This window comes from Triticum urartu, unplaced genomic scaffold (assembly GCF_003073215.2).
Source record: "Triticum urartu cultivar G1812 unplaced genomic scaffold, Tu2.1 TuUngrouped_contig_2704, whole genome shotgun sequence".
Taxonomy (NCBI): domain Eukaryota; kingdom Viridiplantae; phylum Streptophyta; class Magnoliopsida; order Poales; family Poaceae; genus Triticum; species Triticum urartu.
Window position 1 is genome coordinate 32744 of NW_024113199.1, and position 14624 is coordinate 47367.

Sequence of the window (14624 nt, forward strand, 5' to 3'; positions counted from 1 at the left end):
TGAATTAGTATGTGTTGTGAAGTACTATGTGTCGTGAAGTACTATGTGTCGTGAACTACTATGTGTCACAGTTCTTTGCTTGCTATGTGTCGTGAACTACTATCTCTCCTCATCGGAATATGTGTGCATGTGCCAAAAATTTTGCTAAGTACAGGTGCAACGCCTAGCCCTGGGGCGTTGCACTGTACAGTATGGCGCCTCGGTGCTAGGCGCTGCAGCGGCTGTAGCTTGCAAACAGAATGTTTGCTCTCTGTTTAGCTCAGTCCATGTGTGCAACGCCACGCTCTAGGCATTGCATTGCACTGTACAGTGTGACACCTCGGTGCTAGGCGCTGCAGCGGCTGTAGCTTGTAAACTTGGTCATTATCAGGTAGAGATGAGGAAGGGAGAGGGGGACTTGGTGCACCCAGAGGGTGATTGTCATGGTTCAGAGTTCAATGTGGTTGAGCAGGGAGTTGAGGTCACCCTCGAGGATCCAAACCAGTTCAAACATGTCGAGACTGCCAATGTGAATGATCAAGATGAGGGCTTTAGTGGTGAAGCTAATGAAGAGGGAACGGCCAAGCCTGCATTATTAATTGAAGATCTTGCTAAAGAGGGAACTGTTGAAGTGAAGTTCGAAGATGAGCTCAATGATGTTGCTCTTGAAATGGACGATGTAGGAGACAAGCAGGATGCATCGGTCGAAGCGGCCTTGCTTCCTACTAGGAAGAGGATCAAGTTCAATATAGAGGATCAAGTTCAACATTATTAAGACAACAAGTGCAACGTAGAGGATCAAGTTCAACATTGCTAAGACGTCAACTCCAAGTTCAACATAACTAAGACATACAAAGAGGATCAAGTTCAACATAGAGCTACCACAAATAAAGGACTATGGCTGGTTCCTAAGAAGAGCTAGTTCCTTGAGCGCTTTTTGGCTGCTCCCCCCCCCTCTTGCTGGCTAACTTCTTCACCTTCCTAGGAAGAGGAACACGCTCCCGCTCCGGCTCTGGTTCCTCCACGTCATTGACATCGTCATCCAAATAGTCATCCAAAGCCGCCATCCGCGAGGTGCCGACCGTCCTTTTGCCTCTTTCGGTGAAGTCTTCAGGTGTGTACTTGTTGATTCCCTTCCTAGGCTTTAGCATGTATGCAGACCTAGCCTGGTACGTCCCCAAGGTCATATCATCATCAACAACCTATGCATCAACAAAAGATATGGAAAGACCGTGTGTGAGGATATAGTTAGCAATGCATCAATAATTGGATATATATATATGCTCATGCCATACCCCTTGGGTGACCACACCCACATCCTCATCCTCCAAATGATCACCATGGCTCTGGCCCGAAGCGGGATCTGATGGTGTCGCCGACCTAGACCGTTCTGGTGATACATACTCGGGGTCACGACAACCAAAAAGGTTTAATAGCCGCCTTAACTTTTGGCCCTGGCGCTGCAACATGTACAAGTGAATGAGACATCGAACGTAGCAACACATGTTAAGTGCTAGTTTGAAGGAGATGTGAACCTTGATGAATGCTCGAAGTGCACCTTCTCCATCGCTTTTGCCAGCCGGGGTTGTTTCAAGAATAATCTCGGTCTCATCAGCTGCTTTCTTGATCTGGGCACGCTATGAACAGAAATGGTATTAACATGTTAGGCAAGCGAAGATGTGAATAGTGTGAATGAAAAGCAAAGAGGGCAAATACCACAAAGTTCATCATTGGAGCTGAAGGGATCACTGAGTTGCCTTTCCTGACTAATGCGTTGTACTGGTGTTGGGCTACCTCATCAAAAACAGTGGGTTCTTCCAAAATCTCCTCAGCATACGCCGGCTTGCATACCTCCGCACGGGTACTTGCAAGAAACCATGTGAGATAGTTGTTGAACGCTACAGGGCAGTGCTCACGAAGCTGGACTCCTTTTCCAGCCCTAGCTTGCTCCACACTAAGCGCAAACTGTACGACATACTTTCTGTGATGCTTGGCCCAATCCTTAATCTTCCGCTGCCTTTTCCTATCCAACCTGCAAGTTAGAAACATAATATTAGTAGCATCGAAACCGCCGAGAAGCTGCTAAGTACTCAAGGTTAATTATATCTTACGCGTGTAGCAACTTGTCTGTGTCCTCCCACTCCGGCGGATGTGCCTGGAACAAACCAAACTGACGGCGCACTCGATGTGGGAGGTGAAGCTCAACCGCCCAGTTGCATATGAGTGGGCACCGCATACGCCAGAGATCCCTATCCCTAGTGCACATCGGATTCAGCCTGAACTCTAAAGGGTTACCAAAACTATCTCCTGTTCCATACGGCTCCCATATCACCTGCAAAATGGGATAGAATGCAAAATTGATATCGAGTTGCAATAGAAGCATCATAATCACTTATGCCATGTCAATTCACCTGCTCAGGCGTGATCGCGTCAAGCTCGCTCTGGTACAACTTGGTACATGACCGAGGGATCATCTGTCGTCTCATTTATCACATCCCACTTGTAAGCCCAAGTGGGTAGCCGTAGTAGGTCGCCTTTGTCGTCCCAATCATCGTACTTCACCTTCTTCGGACGTCCAACCGGCAAACGCTCCCAGCTCCATATGGAAAGTGCGAGCAAACAACCACCAATACCTCCAGATGACCTACAACAGGCTTCGTCCAACTGCACATAAAAGAGAACATGGTTCAATTAAGAGCAAGATCGCATTCATAATGTAGCAATGAAGTGAAAAAGAAACAACTTCATACCTGTCTATACAAGTAAGCCAGTGTCGCCGAACCCCAACTCCATTTGCTATCGAAGACGGTCAACGCCTTCAGCCACATCCATGGAGCATTCTTGCATGTGCCATCAGCAAACATAGTCCTGGATATCACATACCACATGTAGACACGAGCATATGTCTTGACCGTGTCCTCATCAGCTTCCGGTGGGCAAGTACCAAAGTGCTTAGTAATCCACGTGAAAGTAGCACCGGCTGCGACTCTTTCCTTCTTCTTGTTTTCTGCTGCTGGTTCCGGAGGCTCCGGAGGAACCATACCGATAAGGGCATGCATCTGCGCGCGCCACCCATCGGAATCGGTGCTCATACATAAAGGATTCCCATCGATAGGAAGACCGGTGATCATAGCAATATCCTGGAGCGTCACTGTCATCTCCCCGGTCCGTAGATGGAAACTATGTGTCTCCGACCGCCAATGATCAATAAGCGCGGTGAGTGCTGGAGCATTGTTGGGTGGCGTCGACCGTCTGACCATATGAATGAAAGGGAGAAGTCCTGTCTCCCTTACATACGGTGTGTATCGCTCATCATAGCGCATCCACCCAAGGGTGACCCCGTGAGAACGAAGCTTCAAAGGTGCAAGCTCCTACAAACAAACAATTCATAACATTACATATGGGGCATTTGTGTTTGAAATAAATACGAAATTCATAAAACATGTCACTTTCATTATTACCCGCTGCTCCACCGCCATAGCGTACGACCGGTGTTGCTTGTCCCAGTGATCATCGAGAAGCCAAACCATCCTAACAATTTTGAAAGAAAGCTTTCTTGTCAACATGATTATCTTTTGAATACAAATAAACTAAAGTATGCCTACTAGATGCAAAATACAAAGCATATGTATCCAAACCATTCTTGCCAATACAAATGTAATTTCAATAAACTAAACTAAGCCTACCTCATGCAAGATTCAATACAAATATCTTTTCCATATAAATAAAATGTCAACCTATGTATCCAAACTATATAAATAACATGTCAACCTATGTATCCAAACCACATTCTAGTCTAACAAGGGTTCCCCAAATCTAATACATGCAAGATTCAAACAAAAATTCCCCAAATCTAATACACACAAGATTCAAACAAGGGTTCCTCAAATCTCCGAAATAGCATACATTCTATGGATAGAAAGAAGGGGATCGGAGAAAAGTACCTTCTAGGATGGATTGGTGAAGGAATCCACGGGCCAAATCGTCAGATTTTTTTAAGAGGGGATTGAGAGGGGGAGAGGAGGAAGCCGCCGGCCGCCTGTTCTGTAACTCCTCTGGAACGAATGGGTGGGGTGGGGTGGGGGGGGGGGGCAGCGGGCGGCTGGCATCTAAGTCACAGTGCAACGCCTGCGGGCCGGGCGCCGCACATTACGATGCAGCGCCTAGCTCGGAGGCGCTGCACTGCTGGGTGCGGGCCCAGGGGCTGCCACGGTGGACTGAGGTGCAACGCCCCGAGCTAGGCGCTGCACAGTAGGGTGTGGCGCCGCCGTGGCGGGCGCCACACAAAAAGGTTAGGGCTGTGAAATTGTTTCACGGGCAGTTCATTTTGTGAATTGATTTCGTCCACAGGTCAAAATAGTCAAATTTGCCGCGTAGCACGCGCCCACTCAATCAGGTTGAGAGTTGACAGGAAAAAAAAGGTGACTGGCCCAAATCTTATTTTCAGTTGATTGACACCTGGCCACTCCTCAAGTTGTTACCCCGCCCTAACTGTGGTGGTTTTGAGTAAATAACCCATGTAACGATCCGACGTCTAAAAGGAAAATGAATCACAGCTTGGCTCATCGTTTGCTCATGGCTCTGGGGTTTTAAGAACACATGCATCCACACATTTGCATCCCACCTGAAATGCTCCTGATCTACTCCCTCCGTTTTTAAATATATGTCTTTTTTAAATATTTAAATATAGTAGTAATCATATTCATCATCCAGGGTGCGGAATAAGTTATTCTTCACCCGAGGTAATCTTACGATCACTTCATAAATAAATTACATTTGAAATACAAACAGTTTCATTCATATTGATTCATTACGTAAAACTTGGTATAAGAAAACAAAAAAATAGGTTATAAAACCAGAAATATTGCATTTTATGTATGTTTTACACTATGTTTTTAAGTTCATAATTTTACTTAACATAAAATATTTTTTACGGCGAGTATTATTTTCTTACATTATCTTTTTACGTATAAAATAAGACAAAATTTACGAAACCTAAAAATACGATGCATTGAGCTCAAAATAAGGAGGGAGTGAAGAATAACTATTCCTCACCCAGGGTGACGAATAACGCGACCCTAGACTATATACAGATGAATATAGACGTACTTTAGTGTAGATTCACTCATTTTGTTTTTGATGTAGTCCATATTAAAATCTATAATAAGACTTATATTTCGGAACGGATGAAGTATGTGCGTTTAGCTTAAGCGAAGGCTTTGAGCTCGCCACCCGCCGTTGGATTGTCCCTGTTTGAGTTGGACAGGCTTGTTGCCGCATGCCCACTTGTAGTACGTCGACCGGCTACTTTTCAACTGGAACCAGGCAAAGATTGATCTGGGGGGGGGGGGGGGGGGGGGGGGGGATACCGACGATGCCGAGGTGGGTGACCAAAGCCCAGAGGAGGGTTATCAGCTCGCCGCCGCGGGCGATCGCCTCCATATGACCATCAATGTTGTCCGACGGAGCGACATACAGGATCATCTCCGACCAAAACGCAGCGAGGGCCTTCCAAGCTGCATCCTCCCCTTGTTCAGCCAATTGCTCTGCAAGGATCGCGCCATCCTTGAGCACCTCATGGTTACGCTCTGCGCTTAGTAAATGAATCAACCTCCTCTGGTACTCAAGTTCAGACATCCACGACTCCCTGGAATCATTGCCTATGAGTACACTCTTGGCGCCTTCACTGACGGCCAGGTACAGGCTCTTGCACCATTCATCATCTTCAGGAAGTAGCTCAGGATAGCATGCCACCAAGTAGGCGCAGTACTGCGATAGGTGATTTGCAGCAGACATATGGTCAGAGTAGGACGGGGATTGATGTGGCGGTGACCTTGCTCCAAGGATAGTCGTGGCAATGTGACACACAAGCATGATTTCGGCTGTACCTCTTTCCCCAAATGTCCAAATGATCTTGCCGTCTTCTTGCAGATGTAGGATCCTTTGGAAAGACGACACATCACTATTGATTTCTCCTCCCTCGTAGCACTTCCTCAATGCACCAACAATAGCAGATTTCACTGCACTTGGTATCTTCTTATTTTGGCCTGACATATGAATGAGACGCCGGAGATTAGCCACTAGCGTTTTCCTTGGGTGGAGCACCAAAACTGACGACTGCCCCATTTTATCCTCCCAATTCCTTATCAACTTGCCTTTGCTCCATAGCACACAACGGACACACCTCTGGATGGTAGGAGATTGACGCCAGGAACAATGTTTCACATATTGACATGTCAAGGCCACTTTAATCCAGTTAGAGCGGATGTAAGATGCAATGTCCCGCACCTCAGCAAGCATAACTTGTGCAACAAGTATATACATTGGTATGTAATCAAAGTATATAGTCCCAAACGATTTCGTAGTTGAAGTGTTAGAAGAAATTTTGCTGCAGTACACAATACAATTAATCTGCCCTTTTCGAGATTCGCTCAGCCAGGGGACTTCGCGAATCATAGAAGTTGTCAGGAGATATATGACAAATAAACCATAACAGATGCTTAGCAATGAAATGAATCCGCTCACGATTGGCAGCCAACTCTTTGAATATGAAACTGGAAGTGATGAATAATAATAGTCATGAAGAAAAGAAAGCTCATGTGCAATCACCCCAAGAACTCTTTCGCCATCATTATCCTCAAGCAAAATTTGACGTAAGAAGTTACTGCCTTCGACGAAACCAACCTCAATAATTGTGTACCTTGCAATTCGACACCGTAGCAGTTTAAATAATGCGAACGAAAAGCATAGTTCTTTTAGTTGAAGTGATTTTGATCTCAGAAGTGCATCATCCAGTTGCCAAACTTTGTCAAAGGTCACTAAGTCCTTGCTGTTGGACACTGACACTAATTTGTAGCCACAAGGCTTCTCCTTTACCTTCATGGTGTTCTCTCCAGTAACTATAAGTGGAGGAGGCATATGCTCAGCATGGTGGCTTCCATCCTGCAGCTCCTCCATGTATCCAACAATAAGACGAGGATTGCGTCCAAAGGCTAATGATTGTCTGGCTATGTACCATGCGTAACACTTCAGAACTAATTTGGAAAACAAAACACCAAACGGTCCAAGAAGCAATAATCTGATTCTATTATCTGTGGGCTCAATTGCCCAGGCTGTGCTTATTGCTAGGTAAGCAGTCCACATTGCTTGAATAAGTAGTGCCATATCGGGAGGAATACTTCGACCTTCTCTAGCATCGGCGGCAACCAATGCAGTGGTACTTATACCAATATTCAGACCAAGTGCCGTCCATGCAAGGACCAAGACGACATGCAATTTTGCATTACATCTCCCTACTATGAGATTAGACTTCAGAAAGGTCATTTTGGTCGACTGGGTAATGCCTAAACCACTGGAAGAGACAATATAAGAGACAATGGGCAGAAACAATGTGGTGGCACCTAGGAAGAGCAAACGGATCCATGGAATGTGCCGGTAGCGACGGCCGTAGGCGCCTATCCCAACCATGAACCCCATCAACATGCCACTAAACACCACTAGAACATTGGCTCGGAAAATTGGCCCTCGTAGTCCCACGTTCTCAGAGAATTGCTTCAATGCTTTATCTGAGCAGTGCTGATAGTCTTCTAACATGTTGGAAATACGAGGTACCTGAATGTCACATTTGTACATAATTATGAGGTGGTTCAAAAATAATCAATTCCTAGTCTCCGCATTGGTTGATGGACACCAAACGAAGCAAAGCATTAGTGCCGAATAATAAGTAGGCTTACACAAGAAGAAAACTTGGGTTCATCCAAAAAGGGTCCGCGTCACAATAGTATCTCCATAATCCAACCACAGACCTATGGCATGTGGACAAACAACGACAAGCACACTACCCCGACCGAGACAAAACTTTCAAGAAGCGATCATTGCACATGCACAAATGTTGACGGGTCCAACCGAAGGTCTTCATCCACGAAGCCCAGCCTCGATCTAGCACCTTCAACAAGGGCAAAGACACACACCTTGACATTGTCTACTCAAGCTGGACAGGAAGACCTTGTTTTTTCACTTGGGAGTATGCGCATATTTTTTTTTCAATTATTTGAATTGCCGTCACGTGGTAGTATACGCATACTTGTTAAAGCCGCCACTTGGGCTGCCAACGATTCACTAGCAAAATCCCAGCACACTGAGAGAGCTTGAGGCCCACCCACGCCGCTGGAGAAAAGGACGAAGCAGGCTGAGGACCTCGTCGCATTGTCCAGGAGTAGCATTGCACCGCCCGTCCTAACACGCGCAGAGATCCGTCGGCCGTCGCCCAATCGATCCACGCGCGGGCCATGAGTCTGATCCACGCTCGTGGCAATGACGATGTCGCATCCCACTCCACCTTCCTTGCATAATCAGAGCATCTACAGACGCCCGTTCAGTGACTGGTCACAAACAAAGCGACCCAGACATACACCTCAAACGTCCGGGCTGACCGGCACCCCACATATTCAGTTCAAATTTGAAGCGGATGTGCGGAGGCTCGGGCACACGCCCTGGCGCGTTCACCACATCGGACTGACGATGGGTTCCCACAGAAAAACACTCTGAAACCAGACGGTCCGAAGCTCGTCTCCTTCGTCGTACCGATGGCGCCACGTGGTGCCGCTCCGGCGTATCCCGTGGTGCTTAGCCTGGTTATTTAAGCCGACTGCCATCATCGAAACCCTACCGTCCACATTTCCCTCCCCTCCTGTCCGCCATTGTCGCACTTTCCATCGCCGTCTGCGACCACTGGTAGCCATATGCCCGCACGCCACCAGGTAAGGAGCTACCCATAGCTAACGCCGGAGCGTCGGATGCAGCTTCTTGAGCATATCCGGGCAAGGCGTGAATTTCGGATCGCCGCAGGGCTACCTCCGGACATGGTCGATCCAGAGGAGGACTTGGAGGTGGAGGAGGACGAGGTTGACAAGGAGGAGCAGGTTGAGATGGAGGAAGAGGAGGAGCCCGAGCAGGATATGGGGGATGCTGGGGACGCGGATCTAGTGGCGATCCTCGATTCCTTCCGGTCGGAATCGGAGGCGGAGGCCCAATGTCATCGTCGACAGGAGGCGGAGGTGGAGCACACCGTGAAAGTCGACGAGATGCTCGTGTTTATGGATGATGATGAGGAGGGGCCGGAGCCCTCCTACGCGCCCATCTACTCTGCGCCCGGCACCAACGTAATGGACATCTTCGAGGACGAAGCGTAGTGGCTAGCGTAGCGTAGTACATATAGGTTTACTTTGCATGGTTTGTATGGATCTACGAGATGAAATATGAGAGTCTCGGATGCATAGCACCAAATTTGAGCTTCACTGCTCACTGTCCGTGAACACGCCCGATCGCATCTGCGGACGTTTGAGAGGTTGAATTTGCCAAGTCCGGCTATAGATACTCTTACACCAACACATGAAGGTAGATACCCTCTCCTCCAATTAGAAAAGAAAATTATAGGACTGGGTGCGTCACAATAAAGGATAGAATGATAGTGGTGCCTCAAGAAATATCTGTTATGTTCCTGATATTTTCGAACACTTTTAATAAAACCCTTTCGTAGAAGTATTCTTTTAGTGCACTTTTCTTTTTCTTTCTTTTGAGTCGGGTTCTTAAGACATGACTGAAAATTGGGTTTTCTGAATATCCATCTTCCGGAGAAGTAAGTTTGTGTGAGATCGGAAGGGTGCCCTCGACAGACTAGACTGAAGCCCCTCTTTTGCACTAGCTTTACCTAGCTGCAGTGAGGGGGAAGGCGATGGAACAGTTCACAATCCCATCCACACCCATCGGTACCAACGGTCAATGGCCGGGGAGGGGGACAAACCTCATGCGGCAAAGAACACTGTTGGAGGTTGTACTTTCTACTTTGGGGGATGAGAACTACAGTTATTTATAGTTGTTGATAAAATCTATCGTTTAACCATATAAAATCTCCTTTTAAGATCCTCAAACTATTTATGTGAAATTGGCCGACGTTCACAACTTTTCCTACCAGCCATGCAGTGTGAATTTACCAAGCCAGAATATAATACAACGCCAAGGAAGACACCCATACATCGCCAAAGAACAATAATGCTAGATCTACACAAAAAAAACTACAAGTGTTTTACTTAACTTTTCAACCTAATCCTCCTCCCCCCTATTACCAATCATAATTCTTCACATCAGCTTGTTTGAAAAAAAACTAAGTAACTTTTTGTAGATGTAGCACTGCTCACCTGAGAGGCACGGCGAGGTTGAAATGCCTAAACGACCTAAATAACACTGCTCTCGCCAGAGTCAGCGAACCATGACTAGAAGACTACTAGACCCAGCCTAGACTGGATAAAAGTGTAGCATAAAACATTGAACCGACATTTGCAACTTTTTCATGTGAACTGTAGAACGATGCATTTTCCCTTTGAAACTGAGGTCGAAGGAAAAATTTCTCCATTTGATATTCGCTCCATTTGTTTGCACCAAACGTATATAGATGATACTACCATGGAAAAATAACCTATTCCCGTGTTTTTCTCTATTTACTTTCAGCCAAATGAGCCCTCGGCCAGGTTCACCCACAAGTCTGACAGCAAGATCGACGGAGGCCAAGAGAAAATAGAGACACGAGTAAAGAGAGATGATAGGCACCTCGATTGCATCCGGAGAGCAGAGATGATGATAGCCACCTTTTGCCGGGTTGTGTTGGGGTGGTGTGTGAGTTGGCTCATGGCTCGGTGGGGGTTTAAGTACACATTTACAGCGTCCTCACGTCCACACACTTCCATCTCGTTTCATATTTTCTAAAAGAAATATATAAAAAATCCGCGCCGGCAGCTAGCGATGACCTCGAGTCCGTCAACCTTCCTTTCCGGTTTCCAGCAGCCGCTCGTGGCCCACCATTGTCCCCGTCTGAGATGGACGGGCTTGTTGCTGCATGTCCACTTGTTCACCTCTTTTGAGTGTAGAGCATAAGAACAACTTCAACGGGCCGACCCAAACGAATACGCGCTTTATCTGTTTTTCGTTCATTTGGGTTGGCCACGCCAATGTCCGTGTCTCTTTTTTCATATGGGTCGGCTTGATCGCTCAACAGATGGCCGGCGCAAATTTGCACGTGAAAAACAACAACACGTGGCATAGAAAATAAAGCTTAATAAACATTAATTAAAAAGTTCACTTCATTAACAATAACTAGCGGGTCAACCGCCGGCCAAAGTTCACTTAAAACTTAATAAACATTAATTAAAAAAAAGTTGACACCCCGCAGCCCTAGGCGTCGGCATTGCCCTTGCCCTTACCGGCGTCATCGTCGGCGGGGCCTGGGGCGGGGAGGTCGCGACGACGAGTGGGCGAGCCGGCCAGCCAAAGGCGGCCATTGGTAGGCCGCCAGGGTTGCCTCCTCCGGGTCTGTTGCGGCTGCGGCTGAGGAATGCGGCGGTGCGGAGCGCTCCTCCTCCTCCGCCTCCCGTCCCTCTGATGAGTCTGGCTACGCATGAGCGCCTCCGCAGTCGGCGCTGCCGCCAGTGGTGGAGGTACATGGCTTCCTGCTCTGGCGTGGTGCCAAGCCAAATGGGGGGGAGGGGGGCGTTGACGAACTCCTGCACCTGGCCGGTCTAGGTGTACCTCTCGGCCAGCTCGGGCGCAAGCGCCATCAGGGTGAGCGGTGCTGAAGACGGTGGCACCACGCAGTCGCTGGCTGCGGAGAGGGCCATGGCCTCCGCCATCTCCGCCTTGAACGCCGCCTCCTCCGCTGCTGCAGGGCCGGTCCTGAGAATTTGGGGGCCCGGGGCGAAATTATGTTTGTGGGGCCCTTTGTATATCCACACTACAAGAAATATGTCAACTTATGACCTTCTGTCAGTGACCCTCGAAGAATTGGTCATAAATTTATGACCATTTTAGACCAATTGGTCAAAAGCTGTTCAGGGGGCTCCAAACCCTAAACCATTGCGACCATTTTGGTCAGAAAGGTCGTAATTTCCTTACACGAAATGGTCACAAAGCAAACAGTGCTAGTCCGCTGCCTTATTTCTAGTTGTTAATGACCAATATAGATGGTCATAGCCTTGTAGATTGTGGTGGGTTGTGATGACTAGGCGCCATCTCATCAGTTTTGCCTATGTGTCATGTCCATGTGGCAGTTTTTGCCCTAGGTTGTGAAGCAACCTATATTTCTATCATTCCCAAAATTCCCAAAAAAATCTCATAAATTCTTTGGGGCATATCTTCATCAAATATGTAAAAATCCTTCCTTGCCTAGTTCAAAACTAATTCAACAATATTCATTTTCCTATTCTGTTCACAACAACACTTTATGAAGGAAGTGCTATTTATATATTCTTGATTGCCCTCGGAATTTTTGGGCACTCTTTCCTATCCAAATCATTACCGCATGACAAAATTCAGCTCCATTTGCCTAGCAAATCTTCTTCGGCAAATTTCCAAAGTTTTTGTCCACCTAGAAGCATTGTGAAGGAAGTACCTTTTTTATATCTCTAAATGACATGAAATTTATACAGTTCCTTCATATGCCAAATTATCACCCTCCTCCAAATTGCAGCTCAGTCAAATCATCTATGTGAGCCCAGGTTCAATTTATATTTTATGGCCAAATTGGCACGTTGCAAAGCAAGTGTTATATAGACCCCTCCTATTACCCTCAAACTTTTCGGGCACTCTTCCATACCCAAATCATTGCCACATGATAATATTCAGCTCAATTTTCCTAGTAAATCTTTCTCGGGAAATTTCCAAAGTTTCTACCTCGAGAGAAGCTTTGTGAAGTAAGTACTAGCTAGGCTTACCCAAATGATCTGAAAATTTACCAGCGCATGACCATACCTAAGTAACTTACCTACACCAATTTTGAGCTCATTTCATTCATCCAATCTCTCTCACTAGTTTTCCCAAGTTTCTGTCCATAGAAGAGCATTGTGAAGGAAGTACTACTTTGGCATGTCCAAATGGTATAAATTTTCTACAATGCTTTCCTATGCCCAAATAACCATCCTCCACAAAATTTCAGCTCAATCCATTCATTATTTTGAGCCCAGCTTCAACATTCATATTTTTGTCCAGCGTGGTACTTTGCAAAGCAAGTACCACCTAGGATCCTCCTTTTGAGCTAAAAATTTGTGAAGACATTCTCCTTATTAGATGATCATCCTCAGCCAAAACTCACGCCCATTGGCCATGTGCATTTCCCGTACCGCTAATCAAACACTTGGCTGCTAATTCATGTTTGAGCATCGATCGGTCTTCTCGTGAGAATCTTATGTTGTAATTTTTTTCCTAGCACCAACCTGGGGAGTGCCCAACCCACTAGACATGCCTAAGCCTCCCAGAACACATGGCAACATTATGGTCACGCGGTGACTACGCGACGGACATGCGAGTTTACGCGCTCTAGAGTTGGGGCCCTCGGCCACCGCCCAAACCTCGACGTATCGCCACCAAACCATGTATTTATGATTAAATAGGTCCTTATGTAACTAGAAATGATTTTTGGAAAAAAATAAATAGCAAACTATGAGGCAGCTGCAGTTCAAATTTGACCCGCTTCCAACTGAATAGGCAGAAATTTGTCTTTTTCACGAGAGGTGGATCAAAACTTTTTACACCCAACCATTTTGTCAATTGTGTATTAAATATGTCCTAGTATTTTAGAAAATTGATTTGGTCCAATTTTGCAACAATTATTTGGTAGTTCCTTCACAAAAAAACCTCCTTTCGGGCACTCGGAAAATGAAAAATGTTTTTTCGTCCAAAGAAAATGAAAACTTCCTTAGGCAACATTGTTTGCCATTCCAATATGCACCCTTGTGCACAATATGAGATTGTTTGAACAAACTATGCCACGAATGTGGCCATAAGATTGATCATTTGGCTTGAAAGCCTTGAATCTTGAGAGATGATAGCTCATTTCTGAGAACACATTTTTAAAATAATTGCCGTATTACAAGTTTGTTATTTTTATTGGGAAATTGGCCACATATAATGACACAATGTGAAGGTTTCCCAATTTTTTGATTTTTTTATGCCCGTTTCAAAATGCGGTCAAAACGGCGGGCTTGACCGTTCCTAGCTAGTGGTTGAATCTTGGAAAACTTTTGGTGTTTCTCTGATTAAATAGATACTTATGTACCTAGAAATGATTTTTGTAAAAAATAAATAGCAAACTATGAGGCAGCTGCAGTTCAAATTTGACCCGCTTCCAGCTGAATCGGCGGAAACTTGTCTTTTTCACGAGAGGTGGATCAAAACTTTTTACACCCAACCATTTTGTCAATTGTATATTAAATATGGACTAGTATTTTAGAAAATTGATGAAGTCCAATTTTGCAACAAATATTTGGTAGGTTCTTTAAAAAAACCTATTTTTGCCACTCGGAAAATGATTAAAAATAGCTACAAAGATCAGAAATGCATACAAATTAGTCCTTATCCATGAAATGTGGTCTAACTCTAGTGAAAATTTGTGTGATGCCCTTTTGCAATATATTTTTGATAGCTACTTCACAAAATCAATGAATTTTTAGTACTTGGAAACTACTTAAATCAATGGTTTTTCCAAACCAATCAAAACTCTTCCCACGGATCGATGACATGGCGCCCATCCATCCATCCATCCATCTCTCCATCCCACATCCATCCATCCATCCATCTATCTACAGAAAAAAAGAAAAAAA

At 45.7% G+C, this 14624-nt stretch overlaps 1 protein-coding gene across 1 annotated transcript; it reads right to left on the reverse strand.

The window, feature by feature from the left end:
* Positions 1 to 784: 784 nt before the first annotated feature.
* Positions 785 to 10638, reverse strand: LOC125527047. The gene is made up of 12 exons (XM_048691621.1): positions 10585 to 10638; positions 5349 to 7590; positions 3618 to 3621; positions 3441 to 3510; positions 2863 to 3350; positions 2568 to 2643; positions 2391 to 2453; positions 2091 to 2311; positions 1696 to 2011; positions 1515 to 1616; positions 1275 to 1439; positions 785 to 1181 (listed from the first exon to the last, which is right to left on the reverse strand). The coding sequence occupies exons 2-12, from the start codon at positions 7570 to 7572 to the stop codon at positions 888 to 890; spliced, it is 4023 nt and encodes a 1340-aa protein (XP_048547578.1). The 5' UTR covers positions 7573 to 7590; positions 10585 to 10638; the 3' UTR covers positions 785 to 887.
* Between the last annotated feature and the right edge of the window lie 3986 nt (positions 10639 to 14624).

What these genes read in the sequence shown, in the direction of transcription:
- LOC125527047 (XM_048691621.1), bottom strand. Translation starts at nt 7,572, where the DNA reads ATGTTAGAAGACTATCAGCACTGCTCAGATAAAGCATTGAAGCAATTC. An exon ending in ACGCGATCACGCCTGAGCAG is followed by an intron (nt 2,312 to 2,390) that starts GTGAATTGACAT and finishes CCCATTTTGCAG; the next exon opens with GTGATATGGGAGCCGTATGG. An exon ending in ACAGACAAGTTGCTACACGC is followed by an intron (nt 2,012 to 2,090) that starts GTAAGATATAAT and finishes TCTAACTTGCAG; the next exon opens with GTTGGATAGGAAAAGGCAGC.